This window comes from Pelecanus crispus, chromosome 8 (genome assembly GCF_030463565.1).
Source record: "Pelecanus crispus isolate bPelCri1 chromosome 8, bPelCri1.pri, whole genome shotgun sequence".
Classification (NCBI taxonomy): Eukaryota; Metazoa; Chordata; class Aves; order Pelecaniformes; family Pelecanidae; genus Pelecanus; species Pelecanus crispus.
Window position 1 is genome coordinate 26,200,564 of NC_134650.1, and position 16,344 is coordinate 26,216,907.

Here is a 16,344-nt window from a genome sequence, read left to right on the forward strand (position 1 = left end):
CCACCAAGCACCCCGGGGCAGCCCGGAGCATCCCCGCCCACCCGGAGCCCCCCGCGGCCTTGGAGCACGCCCGACGCCGGCGCGTCCCGGCCGAGCACGCCAGCGGAGCGTCCCCCCGGGGCGGGAGGCAGCTGTGGGCGGGCAGCCCCCGCTGCGCCGCCGCGACGCCCGCGGGAGGGCGCGCCGAGCTCCGAGCGGCCGCCGCCGGGCGGGGCGGGGCCGGGCGGGGCCGGGCGGGGCGGGGCCTCGCCGCCCCCACCCCCGGCGCAGCGGAGCGGAGCGGAGCGCGGCTGCTGCTGCTGCCGCTGCCATGGCGGAGGCGGCGGTGCCGTGCCGGGTGCAGTACCTGGAGGACGCGGACCCCTTCGGCTGCGGCAGCTTCCCGGAGCCGCGGCGAGCCCCGGTTTACGCCGTGGTGGAGGCGCTGGCCCTGGGGGCGCAGCTGCCCGCCCTGCACCGCCTGCTCGGGGCCCCGCTGCCGGTGAGGGGGAGCGGGGGGCGGGCGGGGAAGGCACCGCTCAGGCACCGGGCGGGGGGGCATTGTCGGCTGGAAGGAGCGGGGAGGCGAGGGACGGGGCGGTGTGTCCCCGCCGGAGCCCGGGCAGCGCTCCGGGGGTGAGTCACGGCGGAATCCGTGTGCTCCTGCGAGAGATGCCAGTTCTCGGCCGGTCCCGGATGAGTCGGCGAGAAGGAAGAGGATGTGCTTGCTCACAGCAGACAGGAACCCGGGCAGGGGGAAGCAGGATGAGGCAAGGCGTCCATCCCCGTGTTGTCGGGGCTGAGCCTGGCAGCATGCTCCCACCCCAGCATCCCCCTTCCACACCGGCTACCGTGAGCAGAGCTGAGCCTCAACGGGAGCACATAAGGCCGGGGACCCGGCCAGCGTCCATGCTCGCTGCAGCCCGTGGGCCTTGGGGAGTCGACGGTGGAGCCAGAGGGCCTCCAACCCCTCACCTCTCTCGTTCAGCAGCCAGCTTTGCCACCAGAGAGCAACGCGGAAATTCGTGCTGAGCAATTTCCTGCGGCCGGGGTGGGCGAGCAGAAGGCCTGCGTCCCACATGCATCCCTCCCTGTGCTGCAGGAAGGAGCAGGGGATGGCCAGGAGGAAGGGACGAGGTTGAAGCAAGGTGTTGTGTCTTGCTTGCGTGCCCTCAGGCCTGATCCAGGCTGGAAAAGAGGGGCTGGGGAAGATACCCCACCATCCTGGGTATCTTCTGTTGGCGTGATGCTTTCAGAGCATCCTTTACAGGATGAGGACAGGCTTGTTTTCCTCCTTACGAACACAGGACCCAGCAGAGCTTTGACGATGGCTGAGCATCTCTGTCTTGCAGGAGTGCAGGCAAGGGAGGCAGGGACCCAGACAGGCAGAGGAAGCATACCCTGCCTGGAGCCAGATGGGAAAGCCAAGGGCTGCAGGAGGGGGAAATGGGCTCGGTGTGCCTGGCACCAAGCTTGCTGGCCTGCCAGGGGAGGGGGGATCACTGTGAGACCTTTGCCTGCACCAAAAAAAACTCCTTTTTATCCCCCTTTTCATTTTTCTTCGAGCAAAGCAGCAGCGTCTCACGTCGTCGCCGTCATGGGATTTTTAGGCGGTGACTAAACGGAGTTTGTTTGGGAACAAACAACCCGAGACATGACAAGTGGAGCAAACTCAAATTTCAGGCATGTGCTCTCCTCCCCAGGCAGGAGCTGGCTGTAACAGGATCACCAGCCCAGGGTGCTGCCGTGGTGGCACGGGAGGGGCTGGACGTAGCGTTCCCGAGGGCAGGAGCGTTGCAAGGAGGTCCTGTGGCTGGCAGGGGCGTGTTGATCCTGGGATTTCAGGCTCTGTTCTCTGCCTAAGCCAATCTCTGGATGTTTTTTTCTGTAGTTTCCCTGCATCACCCCATGACCCTTGGCAAAATCGCAGGCGAGTGGCTAGGACCCTGCTCTGGATTTATAAGCCAGATTCCTGGTTTATATAGGTTATAAGGGTTATAAACCATGCTGCTTTTATTACACAGAGCTTTCTGAGCCAGCAAGGGCTGCAGTACATCCCGGCCTGACAAGCTGGGATGCTGGCTGGGGTTTGCATGAGCCGATGTCTTCATCAGGAGCCCCCTGCAGCAGGATTTACACCCTGTGGCATGATGTTGGTCTCCCGAACCACCTGGTTCAATCTAAATTCGCAGACGTTGTTACCATGGCACAACCAGCCAAAACCTCCCTTGGTACCCTTTGTGCCAGGGCTCCATTACTCGCCGTCCTAAAATTAGTAAATGAACAGTCGGATTTTTCCAAGGAACCGGCTGTAAAAAAATTTAGCTAGGGATGCCCAGTGCCAGGCTTGTCTTGCTGGGCAGCATGCCTGGAGCTGCAAAGCACTGGGAGGAGGATGCAACGGCTGGGAGCGAGCTGGGCTGGGGGTCCCCGCATCACTGGAGGAGGACCAAACCGCAGGCACCCAGGGGATGAGCTGCCATGGGGGACCAGCTGGGTCCTGCCCTCCCTGGATACAGCAGAGCTGCTCCCTGAGCTGGGAACAGCCTAGAGATGACAAACAGGAGGCTTCTCGTGCCGGCATCACTGCCTTGAACAGCCTGTCCTGCCCCATGACACCCTTGGTGCTTCCTCTCCCTGAGCGCGACCTGCTGCTGATGACTTTTTCATGCTCTCCGGAAAGCATGTTTGTGTTTGAAAATACCTTCCCGCTTTGTTTGCTGCCGCTGCATTGTTCTGCTCCAAGCCGATACTATCTTCTCCTGCTTTCCAGCATTTTTCTAGTACCCTTAGGTGCTGCTCACGCTGGGTGTGGGGGTTTTCTGAACCTCCACAGGCAGGTTTTGGCGGGGCAGATTTTTTTTTTTGTCTGTCCTTTTGGTCCCCAAAGGCCACTGCACTCCCTTGCCTCCGGCACTATCTCACCTCTGAATCTAGGGATTTTTCCAAACAGTTGCAAAACCCAATGGGCTGGAGCTTTGCTTTACCCTTCCTGCCCCAGAAACCTGGGGAAGAGCAAACAGCTCGCTGGCCTTGATGCCATAAGCTTGCCCTCCCACTTGCTGCAAACTCTTGGGCTTGATAGAGGAGAGCCGCTGGCATGACCTTGATGCATGCAGCATGCAAGCCCCATCCCACCAGCTCTGCTTGTCCTCTGTTTCCTAAGTGGCTTGAGGGGCGCTTCACCAAGGGTCTTTGCCCCTCTTAACCTTTGGCAGGCACAAAAGTGGTGAGATGGGGTCATCAGCAGGCTTCGAAACTCTGCCATCTGCTTCTTGCCAATGCTCAGAGCTGAGTGTTGGTGCTTAGCAGCCTCCAGTGCTCCCTGGCTCCCAGCATGGTCCTCGCATGAATCCTGGGACAGGAGCTGCAGCCAGGCATTCGTGCCATGGGATGCTGGCTGCTTGCCAGGACTGGGGTCCTCCCACTATTGATGAGAAACGAGGGATCTGTTAATGAGCAACAAGCCTGGCTGGAGGAGCTTCGAGAGGGACATGTGCGAGTGAGTGTGCAGTTCTGGGCCAAGTCTGGGTGACCTCCAGAAATCCCTCCTGGCCTGCGTAATTTTTTATTTTTTTCCCCCGTGATAAGGCAATGGCAGTGCTCCCATCCACTTGTTGCCATCCATCAGGTAGGAGCAGGCAGGAGGCAGCAACCGAGTGCCCTGGCAATAAACACCCCTCTTAGCCCTGAAACCAAATCGCGGTGACTGGCTTTGGTGGCTGGCTGGGTTGCTCCTCGTGGGCAGAGGCTTGTGATGCCAGGTGTTTCTGACCTGACGGTGCCTTGTGTTTAACTGCTGCCTCAAGCTTGAGTGCTACCTTGGCTGGAGCAAATAATACATATTTCTGTAATTTCCCCCATAGCCTTCCTAGAAGAGCCACGGCAACGTTGGAAAATTGTGGTTACTGCAAAAAGAAAGTGTTAGAGAGAGGGGGGAAAAGTGTTTCCTCTGCTGGCAGATAAAGAGGATATTCACTGCCCGGCCTTGGAGCATCCTCCTGTGTGCGGATGCCGTGATAGGGGTGAGCAGGAAGATGTGATGCCGTGGTGAGTAGTGCGAGTGCAGCTGTGGGTGGAGGATGCCTCCATCTCGGAGGTGGAGGTATCTCCATCATATCCCCATGGTGTGGGGTAGGGGGCAGTCCCGCTGCGGGGGAAGCCGGTTTTCCCTGGGGACTTGCTTGCCTGGCATGTGTGTCCTTGCTGAGCTTTGAAGCCAGCCACAGCTGTTTGGTGTTGGTAGGATCAGGAACATCCACATGTTTCCATTTTCCCCATGTCTCAGATTTGAGGCAACAGGGTGGATGGAGGACATCAGTGCTGTTGTGGGGTAGCTGGGGCTCCCAGGAGCCACGGGCTGGAGGTGTGAGCGTGGGATGCTCTCCTCCTACCCCAGCTCCGCTTTGTCTGCAAGTCCCCATGACCCTCAAAGCCCAGCTCATTTTAAAATGGTTTTACAGGTAGGAGGCAGATGGATCACAGCCATCCTGTGCCGAGAGCAGCGTGACCCCAAGGTCCCGGCTCATGGTTCAAAACCTCATCCAAGGGCACGGGGGTAACCCTGGCTCCGGGGCAGTTGGTGTTCCCTGGCGCAGAAGTGCTGCCCTGGGATTCAAAAATCAGGCAGGGCAGCGTGAGCCTGGGACAGCCCAGCTTCATCCCCAGGGGCTGGTGCTTGCCAAGGGGGGTTGCAACCAAACCTAGGCCTAGCACTCAGAGCATCCCTTGTGGGGAGCACTGCCAAGCTTGCATGGGAAACATGCGGGGTCATGTCCCAGGGGCTTGGCCTCCCCCGCCAGCTGGGATATGTCACTGGCCCTGGTAGGAGCCGGGGATGTTAACTCCGGCTTGCCGGGGCTCTGGCAGCCTAGAGAAGGCAAAGCTTTTGTGCTGGAGCTGTGAGTTGCTCTTCGCTGTGTTTGAGTGCCCAGGAGGATGCAGGGATGCCTGAGGGGATGCAGGGATACCCAGGAGAGCCCTTTCTCCATGCAGGAATTGAAGCTTTCCCCAGCAAGCAAACCTTGTGTGGGGTCAGCATTAGCAATACCTGCTGCAGAGGCAGAGCTGGCAGCCAGACATGCTGGCCCGGTGCCAGTTGCCTGTGTTTGGTGCACGTTGCCATGGCCGGCTGGCATGGCCAACCGGGAGGTGGAGCAGGACACTAACAACTGCATCCAACCCGACGGCAGTACCCTGCCAAATTGCCTGTTATCCTGAGGCTTAGTCAGGGTCATTAAGTATTTTAATGCAGGTGGCATTTTTCCTTGCCCTCTGTTTTAACATCATGCTTGCAGTGAAGTCATACGTCTGAGGTCTAGCACAATCTTAGGACTCAAGGAGATGGGGCTTTCATGGAAAGCAACACCAGTGAGGTGCAGGAGCCATACCCAGCATTGCTGTGCGTTGCCAGCCTGCCCGAGGGTGGCCAGGGCAGGGTTTTATATAAAACCCAATAATAGGATTTTATCCCCAGTCCTCAGCTCTCCATGTGGTTACACAGCACTGCTGTGCATCAGTTCCTCGGAGGTGGGGTGAGCTAGGAGACAGGGGGCTGCAAACACTTCAGGAACAGGACCAGATGCGCTGGGGTGGCAGGGGTGCTGGCAAGGCTAGGCAGGCACTGCCTTCCCTCTGCCTTCAGTCATGCCTGGAGGGCAAACTGCAAACTGCCCCATGGGGAGTTCACCCAGGAGCCCTGCCTGGGTGTTGCTGGGTCCCAGGTGGCTCAGAGGCTTTGTGGGTGCCGTGCCTGGAGCACCTCTGGGTGCTGTGCCCGCTGGCTGGGGTGCACTGTGGGTGCTATGCGCTGACTTTCGGGGGAGGTGTCCTTGCCACAGCCTTGCCTCGGGCTGTGCTTTTCCCCATCCCGCTGGAAGATGCTATGCGGCTGTGTGCTGAGCCAGAGGCTGCGTCAGCCAGGGGACATCCCTGTGAGATTTGCCCTGTTTTGGGGTGTCCCTGGCTGGGCCAGGTGCCTTGGCAGTTCCCACAGAGCCAGTCCCTGCAGGTGGAGGCAATTCATCTGCCCAGGCGAAGGCACCAGCCCAGGGAGGAGACGGATCCTGCCCTGGTCGCACCCTGGCTGACTAAGGGGAGCCCGAGGGAGCGGATCAGTCTCTTGCCTTGGCTTCTGCCCAAAGGATTGCCAAGGAGCCCGGCGGCAGCAGGGCCGCCCTCGTTCTGCCTTTTCCCAGCCTGGGGCTCCATGTTTCTCTCCAGTCTGCCACTGGGCTGGCGTGGAGGGTGCTGTGGCATCTCTCCACAGGACCAGCGCTCGGGCACCCTGCTCCAGGATGTGGCTGCCTGCTGGGTTCAGTGCAGGCAGGAGGGGTGACTCGGGGATGCTGCATCCTCTGGGAGATGGGAGGACCGTAGTGGGCACAGGGGCTCAGCTGGGCTGTCTGCATCCCCAGCTGGAGGACTGCACGCTCCAAGTCTCACCCTCCGGACACTACCTGGACCTTGACTTGTCCCTGCTGGAGCAGAAGGATGATCTGGAGGGTTTCTATGAGGAGGTCAGGTGAGGCATGTGGGGTGCCCGAGCCCTCTGTGGATGGGACATGGGCACCCCACGTGTGTGTGAGCACTGGGGGCCATGGGCGGGGGGCTGCGGGCTGCAGTGGTCCTGCTGCAAGTGCTCATGCGGTGTTTCCCCCCACCCTAGGAAGGGGAGACGGCCAACTCTGATCCTGCGCACGCAGCTCTCTGTCCGAGTCCATGCCATCATCGGTGAGTCAGGGATGCTTCTTCCTCTGGGGTGGCATGGGTCCGGCATCTTGACTCCCCCCGGATGGTGGGGCTTTGGTCCCCACAGTGAGTTTTGGACAGGCTTTTTGTGATGGAGAGAGGGAGCGATACAGCCCAGGGCTGCTCCTGCCCCATAGCCCCCCCAGAGGTGCAGGGGACATGGTCCCCATGCAGCTTGTGGGGACCCAGTGGGTTAATCCCCTCCATCCTCAGAGATCAGGACTTTTGCCTCTTTGGCTGGGAGATACTCTGGGTCATTGAGGCGAGCTCTAAATATAGCTTTGCAGGATACAAACAAATAGCTCGAGCACAGCAGAAAGTGCTGCCGCAGCTTTGGGCAACCCACTTGGAGGTCCTGCAAAATATTTGGGAGTCTCAAGCCTTTTTTTCTCCTTAGCAGGAGAGGAAAACAAGTGCTGAGCAGAGCAATGCCAGCCGGGCATCTGCTTCCTGAGTGGCACGGGAAGGGGCACAACACGGAGCCCTCTCCCTGCAGGAAGGCCGGGGTTGGGGTTGTGCTCTTTGCTGGTGGTTCCCAGGCTCTGGCTGAGCCCCGGGCTGTTCTGCTTTCCCTCTTGACTGTTCTGCTTTCCCTCTTGACTGTTCTGCTTTCCCTCTTGGCTGCTCTGACAAGCTGATAAGCGAGCAGAGGAGGCTGCTGGGACCTCCTGTTTTACAGAGCCCTTGTCAGCATGTCTGGAGGGCTCCTTGGACAGTTTGTTTTTGCCTTGTTACAACTCAAAAGCTGACCCAAATAACTCAGGATGCTTGGACAACTCAATTTTTGGATGCGGGAAGCACTGGCTCCTGATGCCTTTGGTCTCCGCTAGTTTAAGCAGGACTTTCCAGCTTCCCATTGCCCTAGCTGGTGCATGCTGGCTCCTGCCCACAGGCACTGTCCCTGTGAGCATGTAGTCTCCATCCAGCCTCCAGCCTGGTGACCATCCTTTTGTCCCCGAGTAGCCGGTGTCACACTGCCGTCCTTCCTGTCCCCATGCTGCGGCTCTTCCCAAGCCACGGGGCTGCTGGGAGCTCTGGGACCATGCCAGGGCTATGCCCGGGGAGGGACGACTAAAAGTAGCTCTGCCTCCTGGCCATGTTCCTGTTTCGGTTCTGCACAGGAAACCAGAGGGGATATTTATGTCATTGCTGGGCAGAAAAAAAAGGAAATAGGGAGGTGGCAGGGCTGAAATAAGTAGTTGTGGAGCTGCAGCTGCTTTCACCCTGCATGTCCGACAGCCAGGCAGTGCTGGCATCCTGGGGTGACAGCACAGGGGTTGAGCTGGGATGCATGGCTTTCCCAGGCAGCTAGGAGCATTTTGGAGCCCCGGTTCAGCAGCTGGCCCCTGCGGGTCAGGCTGTTACGCTGCATCTCTCCTTTCCTTCCAGAGAAGCTGTACAACTCGCAGGGGCCGGAGCTGCGGCGATCCCTCTTCTCCCTCAAGCAGCTCTTTCAGGTACGGTGATGCTGGCGCGGTGGGAGGCTTGGGGGGAGCTCCCCTGGGGCTGTCTGCCTGCCCCTGCCTCCCACGCTGCAGTAATGCCTGGCTTTCACCCTGCAGGAGGACAAGGACCTCGTGCCAGAGTTTGTGAACCTGGATGGGTTGACATGCCTGATCAAAGTTGGGGCAGAGGCTGACCAGAACTACCAGAATTACATCCTCCGAGGTTGGTATTTGGGTACAGGGCATCTCTCTTCCCTGGGGAAGAAGGCTGGCGCTCAGGGGGGTGAGCAAGCAAGTTTGCATGGGCTACCTTGCAGGCAGCTGCCAGACCTTGCCCTCGTTGTGGCGATGCTGCATGGGGCTGGGAAGGCCCTACCCCTGCCTGCTGCAGCCCTGCCTGCCACACAGTGACCCTGCCCACTCTCTGCCTTGCAGCCTTGAGCCAGATCATGCTCTTTGTGGATGGGATGCAGGGTGTCATCAACCACAATGAGACCGTCCAGTGGCTGTACACGCTGTCAGGAAGCCCGGTAAGCTCCTGCTGCCCTTGGGGGTCAGCCTGTGCCTGCTGCTGCACCCCATTTCCCTGCCTGTGGCTGTCCCCTTGCACCATCCCTCAGGGGATTTACCCCACACTGCCTTTGGGCTTGGTGCCCTGGTACCTTTGGGTATGTTGGGTCCTGCTCCCCACCAGGGGTCACCCAGGGTCCCCCAGAGCTCCCCATCCTGATGTGACTGTGCTCCAGGCCGCAGAGCTTAAGTAAGAGAGGGTCCTGCTCCGGGTCCGTTCCTGGTGCCCTTTGGCCACCAGCATCACAGCTGCAGGCTGGTCCCTGGCCCTACAGCAAAGCCCCCAGCCCTTGAACATGGGCCCAGCCACCCCGCAGTACCTTGGCATTGCATTGGAAGCCCCCTGCCACCGTCCCAGCTGCCGTCCCTTGTCCCAGTTTCGCCTGGTAGTGAAGATGGCACTGAAGCTGCTGCTGGTGTTCGTGGAGTACACAGAGCCCAATGCCCTGCTCTTCATCCGTGCCGTCAACACTGTGGACCAGGGAAGAGGTGGGTGCAGACCCAGTCACCTGCAAGGTCCCCACTGGGGACGGTGTCCCCCCCATGGCCTGCATGTCGCTTTTCTCAGGCACATGCCCATGGTCCAACCTGATGGCCATCCTGGAGCAACGCAACGGGGCTGACACAGAGCTGCTGGTGTTCACCATGACGCTGATCAACAAGGTCCATGGGGGTGGCCCGGCATCTTTGCGATGCCATGCTGGTGGGGCTCTGCGTGGGTCACACTGGTCCCAGCAGCATCCCTCTGGTCCTGCTCAGACTCTGGCAGCCCTCCCAGACCAGGACACCTTCTACGATGTGACGGACTGCCTGGAGCAGCAGGGCATGGAGCGGGTGGTGCAGCAGTACCTGGGCAGCAAGGGCACCGACCTCGACTTGAAGCAGCAGTTCATGCTCTATGAAGTGAGCGAGGCTTCTGTGGGATCTGGCCACGCGCCATGTCCCATGGCAGCGGGGAGGGCGGGTGCATGGGGTGGCAGGGGTGCCGTGCCCAGTGCCATGCTTCCCCGGCCCCTCTGCAGAGCGCTCTCAAGCTGGAGGATGGTGTGGAAGAGCCTCCCTCAGGGGGACGCAAGGAGCGGAGGAGGACAGATGAGGGCCGGCGCGGGTGGCGATCCCAGGGCAGCTGCCCAGAGCCTGGCCCTGATGCCCAGCCGCTGCTGGGGTCCCCTGGCACCCCAAAGGACCCACCCACCGAGGACACCCCGGCTGTCCCCGCGCCAAGCAGCCCAGCCGAGTAAGTACAGCTGGAGGTGGCCCGTGGCAGGGATTCTCCTGGGATGGTGAAGATGCTGGGATGCAGCATGAGCAGTGCTTGGGTCCATTCCCAGTGCCAGGGTGGAGGGCAGCCCTGCAGGACCTGCTCTCAGTCCCCGTCACATCTTCTTCCAGACCCTGTCCCGGCAGCATCTACAACAGCGCATCCAGTGTGCGGCTGGCCCTGGCCTCCCCCCCAGCTGAGAAGGAGCAGCCCCCAGGCCCCGGCGAGCGCAGTGTCTACAAGTAAGCAGTCAGGAGGGGCTGGGTGCTCAAGGGGTTCCCCCCAGGGCTGTGGGGGGACTCCCAGGGGGAAGCAGGGTCTGGGCAGGCACTGGGGCTGGAGAGAAGCGTGACAGGGGAGTGGGCATCAGAGAGGGTACAGCTAGGGGCTCCAGGGTATCCTTCAGACATTCACGGCTCTGCTCCAGCTCCTCCTCACTGCTCCTCTCTGCCCACGCTTGCCCTCTCCTCTGCCCACTCTTTCTATCTTTCCTTTTGCAGGCTGTGCCAAAGTGCCCCTGTCTGGTAAGTGCCCGGGCTCTGCACGCGTGTGCTCCCTCCCAGTGTGATGCTCCAACGGGAGTGGGCACTGCCCTGCCCCACTCGCTGCCCCACCCCACTCTCTGCCCCTTCCACCCACCTCGCTGCCCCCATCCCTTGCCTGTCCCCCATGAGCCCTGCATGTGGGACCCCAGCCTGCTTCCCCCATTGCCAGCATCCCCCATGGGGTGATGGCACCCTCTGATCCCCACCTTCTGGGGTGAGGTGTCCCTGTTGGGGGTGACACAGCCTGCCCTGGGGCTTGGCAAGGGGCTGGCATCACCATCCTGGTGGCAAACTGGGTGGCTCTGGTGGGGGCGATGGTGCCCTGTCTCGCCAGCACCCAATGTCATGCAGTGCCCAGGCAGGAGGGGACTCACTGGGGCTTTCCCAGCTCCCCATGAACCCCAGGGCCATGGGGTGATGGCGGGGTGAGGGTCCCATGCTGGAGTGCTGCCAGGCAGGTGCTTGCAGGAGGCACGAGCCCTGGGGGGCTGCCGGCAGTGGGAACTAACGCCTGTTTTCCCTCAGGCGGGAGGATGCCCCCTCCTTGTGTGGGGACAAGCCTATTTTGAGGAAGTTTGAGTAAGTAGAGGCATGCGTGTGTCTCCAGGCATGCGCTTCCTCAGGCTGGTGCCCAGCTGGAGGCGTCTGGGCTCTGGCCATGCAGGGCATGAGGAGCAGGAGGGGTCCCCGCAAGTCTCTGCCCAGGCACCCTCCTGGGTTTTGCAGCTTTTGGACAAGGGTTGCAGTGAGCACCACGTCCATTGGGACCAACAAGTGATGGTGGCACCCTGACGGTATGAGCCTTTGGCTCCCATGGGGCTGTGGCATCCCTGTCCCCAAGCTGTGGTGGTATCACATGTCTCTCTGCAGGGCTCGGAGGAGGTTGAATCCTCTAAGTCCCTGATGCGGTGTGGCCAGTGCAGGAGTTTTCTGTGCTGCGGGGCTGGCTGTGCAGTGTGGCATGGTATAGTTTGCCCATCATCCCCATCCCTGCCTTGCTCCTGGCCAACGTCCACCCCTGTCTCACAGAGCTCGCTTCTTGGAGAACCTGGCCGCAGCCCAGAAGGAGAAGATCTCTTCCATGGCCAAGGGACGGTTTGAAATCCTCAGTGATGCTGCACTGGAGCATCCCACCACTCTTGCATGGGACAGGGACAGTGGCACCCCTCAGCCCGGGATGGAGCCACCCAGCATAAGTAGGTGCTGCCGGGGTGTGTGTTCCCAGCTCTGGGCACATCGGGGTCCCTGGGGTGGGTGTTAGTGGCCCATCTGCCCCCAAGCCCACACCTGTGATACCCAGAGCCATGGAGGAGCTGGGTGGTACCTCCCCATCCTGCTCCAAATGCCGGCATCTGAGCACACCCCCCTGCGGAGCAGGACCCAAACTCTGCGTGCAGCCCAGCAGCACCTGCCCACTCCAAGCGGGCTGTCCCAGCCTCTCCCTCTCTCCCTGCAGGGTCTCGCCTGGCTCGGCTGGACACCACTGACTCCTGCAGCACCATCTCCTCCGACACCAAGTTTATGCTGGACATGCTCTATGCCAAGGGCTCCTTGGAGCCGGGGAGGGAGAAGGTCTTCCCCGAGGTCCCGTCATCCCCCCTGGTCCAGGGTGAGGTGGACATGGATGCTGAGGGAGGTGGCAGCCAGGAGCAGGAGGGCACCTGGCTCCATGGCAGGGCTCCAGATTGGCCAGTGGCTAGTGCCCATGCCAAGCTGGCACATACCGTGTCCAGCGTAGGTGCCGAGACCCACACACAGAAGCTGGAGAACACCGGGATGATGGCTATCAAGAAGGACATGGAGCTGACATGGGAGCGCCTGGAGGCCAGCCCCGTGCAGCTGAAGATCAAGGACCTGGACTTCACTGATTTGGGGGAAGAAGAAGACTTCGACATCCTGGACACGGGGCCCACAGCCAATGGCTCCTTCCTCCCTCCCGGCATCGAAGCGACGAGTGCTGGAGCTGTCATGGTTCCCCCTCCACCTCCTGTGGTCCCTGGCTGCCCACCACCTCCACCTCCACCTCCTCCGGTCCCTGGCTGCCCACCACCTCCACCTCCTGCGGTCCCTGGCTGCCCACCACCTCCACCTCCTGCGGTCCCTGGCTGCCCCCCAGGGCTGCCAGGCCCCTCAGCAACAGATGGCCCCTCCCAGGCCAAGAAGAAGAGGACAGTGAAGCTGTTCTGGAAGGAGCTGAAGCAGCTGGATGGCACTGTGGGGCTGGGCAGGTTTGGCCAGGTGACACTGTGGGCGTCCCTGCAGAACATTGAGGTCAATGCTGCCAAACTGGAGCATCTCTTTGAGTCACGGTCAAAGGAAGTGCCAACTTCAAAGGTACCAGTGGGTGGTACCCATTAGCCAAGGGGACTTGAGGGGTGGGAGGAAGTCTGTTAGTTCCTGTGGGGATCCTAGGCATGCACTATCACCCCTACCCTATGCTGAGGATGGGTATCTGCAGCGCAGAGGCTCGGTGGGAACGGTGAAGGGCACTGCGCAGGTTTGGCTCTCCACTGGGTCCCTGATCAGCTCTCTGTGTCCATGGTGTTGTCATGAAGGCAAACCCTTTGCCTGGCTGTCCTCTTTGCAGAAGGCCATTGATGGGAAGAAGGTGGTGGTAGTGCTGGACCCCAAGAGGAGCAATGCCATCAACATTGGCCTCACGGTGCTGCCACCTGTGCATATCATCAAGACAGCCGTGCTCAACTTTGATGAGTTTGCAGTCAATAAGGAAGGGATTGAGGTAAGCACAAGAGAAGCTTGGCCCCTCTAAGGTCCTCATACAGGTCGCTTCGCCTAGCCACGAGGCCTCTATGCCGTGATGCCTGCACTGCCACCCCTGAGGTGACATGTCCAATGGTGACATGTCTGGAGTCTGACACATCCCTCTTTGCCTGCTTTAGAAAATTCTGACCATGGTCCCAACTGAGGAGGAGAAGCAAAAGATCCAGGAGGCCCAGCTGGCCAGCCCTGATGTGCCCTTGGGTTCTGCAGAGCAGTTCCTGCTTGCCCTGTCTTCCATCAGCGATCTTACGGCCAGGCTCCAGCTCTGGGCCTTCAAGCTGGACTATGAGAGCCTGGAGCAGGTACGGAGCCACGTACCCCATCTGCCCTCCATCCTCCCACCGCTGTCAGCCCAGCACTGCTGAGCGCTGAGCCAAGCATGTTCTTGATGGGGGCCAGCCATGTCCAAGTATGGGAGGTGCCGTCCTGGCTGGGGATGGGCTGCAGGTCCCCAAAGCAAGCATGGGCTTGGGTTGACCATGAGGTGCTTGTCCTCATGGGCAAGGGTGAATGCTGAAGCTCCCAAGGGAAAGGGTGGCCAAGGGGTCTCACCTGCCTCTTTCCTCACCCAGGAGATTGCAGAGCCGCTCTTTGATCTGAAGGTGGGCATGGAGCAGCTGGCCAGAAATCACACGTTCAAGTGCATCCTGGCCACACTGCTGGCCATGGGCAACTTCTTGAACGGCTCCCAGGTGAGGAACAGGGTGCAGAAGGACATGGCCTGTCTTGAGTGCTGCAAGGACAGGACCAGCCATGGTGCATGGGTACCCAAGAGGGACCATGGGAAGCCTGGGATGGTGCCTGAGGCTGGGTGGTGTTGGTGGGGGTGCAGTGGGTCTGCAGACTGGAGGTCTGCTGGCGGAGTGATGGGATGGAGAGGCCCTGCTGAGTCCATTGGGGTTTCAGAGCAGAGGCTTTGAGCTGGGCTACCTGGAGAAGGTCTCGGAAGTGAAGGACACGGTGCACCGGCAGTCGCTGCTCCACCATCTCTGCCAGATGGTGGTAGAGAAGTTCCCAGAAACCACTGACCTCTACTCGGAGATTGCTTCCATCACACGCTCTGCCAAGGTGAGGCAAGATAGATGACACCCGGCCAAGGCAAGGGTGTGGGTTCCATGGCTGCCCAGCTCCACCAGCAGAACCAAGGGCTGATGTCTTGCTCTTCCAGGTTGACTTTGATGAGCTGGCCAACAGCCTGGTGCAGCTGGAGCGGAGGTGCAGGGCCTCCTGGGACAACCTGAAGGTGATTGCCAAGCATGAGACCAAGCCGGTGCTGAAGAGCAAGCTGACGGACTTCCTGAAGGACAGCACCCAGCGCATTGTCGTCTTGAAGGTCGTGCACAGGCGAATCCTCAACAGGTTGGTGGCTCAAGGTCGTGGGGACACAGGGGGACACCTGCCACCTGTTGGTGGCCCACGGTGACCAATGTCCCCACAGATTTCACTCCTTCCTGGTGTACCTGGGGTACCCAGCAAGCGTGGTGCGGGACATGAAGGTGACGCCTATCTGTAAGCTGTTGCGGGAGTTTGCCCTGGAGTACCGCACCTGCCGGGAACGTGTACTGCAGCAGCAGAAGAAACGGGCTGCCCACCGTGAGCGCAACAAGACCCGGGGACGGCTCATCACTGAGGTACAGGGATGCTTGGCTGGCTGCCACCACCAGATGTTGCCCCCCCAGGTCCCCAATGCCCACCTCTCCTCCCACTGCAGACCGAGAAATTCTCTGGCATCGCTGAGGCCACTTCACCACCTGCCATGGTGTCCAGTGGCCCCAAGGAGCAGATGGAAGCAGGTCACGAGAGTATGAAGAGCCTGCTGACCTCCCCCACGGATGCCCCTGCCCGCCGCAACCGGGCCAGCCGGGGTAGGAGCGGGGTGGCAGAGGCATTCAAGGCATGCCCGGCTGGCTGGGCACAGCTGATGCCAGCATCCCCATTGTCCCCGTGCAGGGACAGGGCACACCACCCCTGCCCAGGGCTCTCCAGCTCAGGAGGACGTTCCCAGCTCCCCAGACGATGCTTCGGATGAAATCATGGACCAGCTGGTGAAATCGGTGACTCACAACGCCAACCCCCGGCCCTGTGCCAACAAAGAGCGCAGGAGGTCCCGCGGCAATAGGAAGTCCTGTAAGTCCCATCCCTGCCCCTGTGCCCTGTCCCATCTCTGTCCCCATGCACTGCCCCTGTCCTCTGTCCTATCTCTGTGTCCCTGCCCAGATGCTTTTTCCCATCTCTGTGTCCCTGTCTCCTTGCCCTATCCCGTCTCTGTGTCCCTGTACCCTGTCCCTATGCCCTGTCCCATCTCTGTGTCTCTCTTATGTTCTGCCCTGTCCCTGTACTCTGTCCTGTGTCCCTACCCGGATGCTCTTTCCCATCTTTGTGTCCCTGTCCCATCTCTGTGTCTCTGTTCCCATGCTCTGTCCCCATGCCTTGGCCCACTTCTGTGTCCTTGTCCCCATGCCCTTCCTGGCTCCTTCCCCTCTGGCCACCCCTGAAGTCCCATGCTGAGCCCACCAGGCCACAGCAGGAGGTACCCTGAGACCAGACCATGCCACTGCACCCTATTGCTGCCCCTCCCCAGCATGCCAGGGCCACTATGTCCAGGCAGGCAACAAGTGCATGGGGACCCTGGCAGCCAGTGCTGTTCGTGCTGCTAGTGCCATGTTCTCCTCTTCCCCAGTGAGACGGACGCTGAAGAGCGGGCTCAGCGATGACCTGGTGCAGGCACTGGGCCTGGGGCGGGCGCCTGGCATGGAGGTTTGAGGGGGGCCGAGGGGGCTTGTGCAGCTCCCCACCACTGGCAGCCCCCAGGGCAGGATGTGGTGGCAGCCCCTGCTGTTCCAGGACTAGAACGCTCTGCACCCTTGGCCTCACCTTGCTTTTCCCTGCTAGTCTCCAGCTCCTGGAGGTGCAGGCAGCAGGATGGGAGTGATGCCCTGGAGCTGTTCCATGGGGGCCAGGATGGAGGATGCTCGGCGCCCGTGCATGGGCGTGGAGGCTCAGGGTTTGTCAT

The 16,344-nt window shown here is 60.7% G+C and overlaps 1 protein-coding gene across 1 annotated transcript; it reads left to right on the plus strand.

The window, feature by feature from the left end:
- Positions 1-310: 310 nt before the first annotated feature.
- Positions 311-16,094, plus strand: FHOD1 (formin homology 2 domain containing 1). The gene is made up of 22 exons (XM_075714835.1): positions 311-481; positions 6,396-6,502; positions 6,647-6,711; positions 8,119-8,186; positions 8,292-8,397; positions 8,610-8,704; positions 9,122-9,233; positions 9,313-9,407; positions 9,504-9,647; positions 9,767-9,981; positions 10,137-10,247; positions 11,580-11,746; positions 12,007-12,884; positions 13,138-13,290; positions 13,451-13,633; positions 13,904-14,023; positions 14,238-14,399; positions 14,500-14,690; positions 14,770-14,962; positions 15,043-15,196; positions 15,282-15,458; positions 16,012-16,094. Exons 1-22 carry the CDS (start codon positions 311-313, stop codon positions 16,092-16,094), a joined length of 3,750 nt encoding a protein of 1,249 aa, XP_075570950.1.
- The last annotated feature ends 250 nt before the right edge of the window (positions 16,095-16,344 follow it).

Coding starts and splice junctions, on each gene's coding strand:
- FHOD1 (XM_075714835.1), top strand. CDS start 311: ATGGCGGAGGCGGCGGTGCCGTGCCGGGTGCAGTACCTGGAGGACGCG. Junction 10,248..11,579: donor GGCGAGCGCAGTGTCTACAA/GTAAGCAGTCAG, acceptor CCTGTCTCACAG/AGCTCGCTTCTTGGAGAACC. Junction 11,747..12,006: donor GATGGAGCCACCCAGCATAA/GTAGGTGCTGCC, acceptor CTCTCCCTGCAG/GGTCTCGCCTGGCTCGGCTG.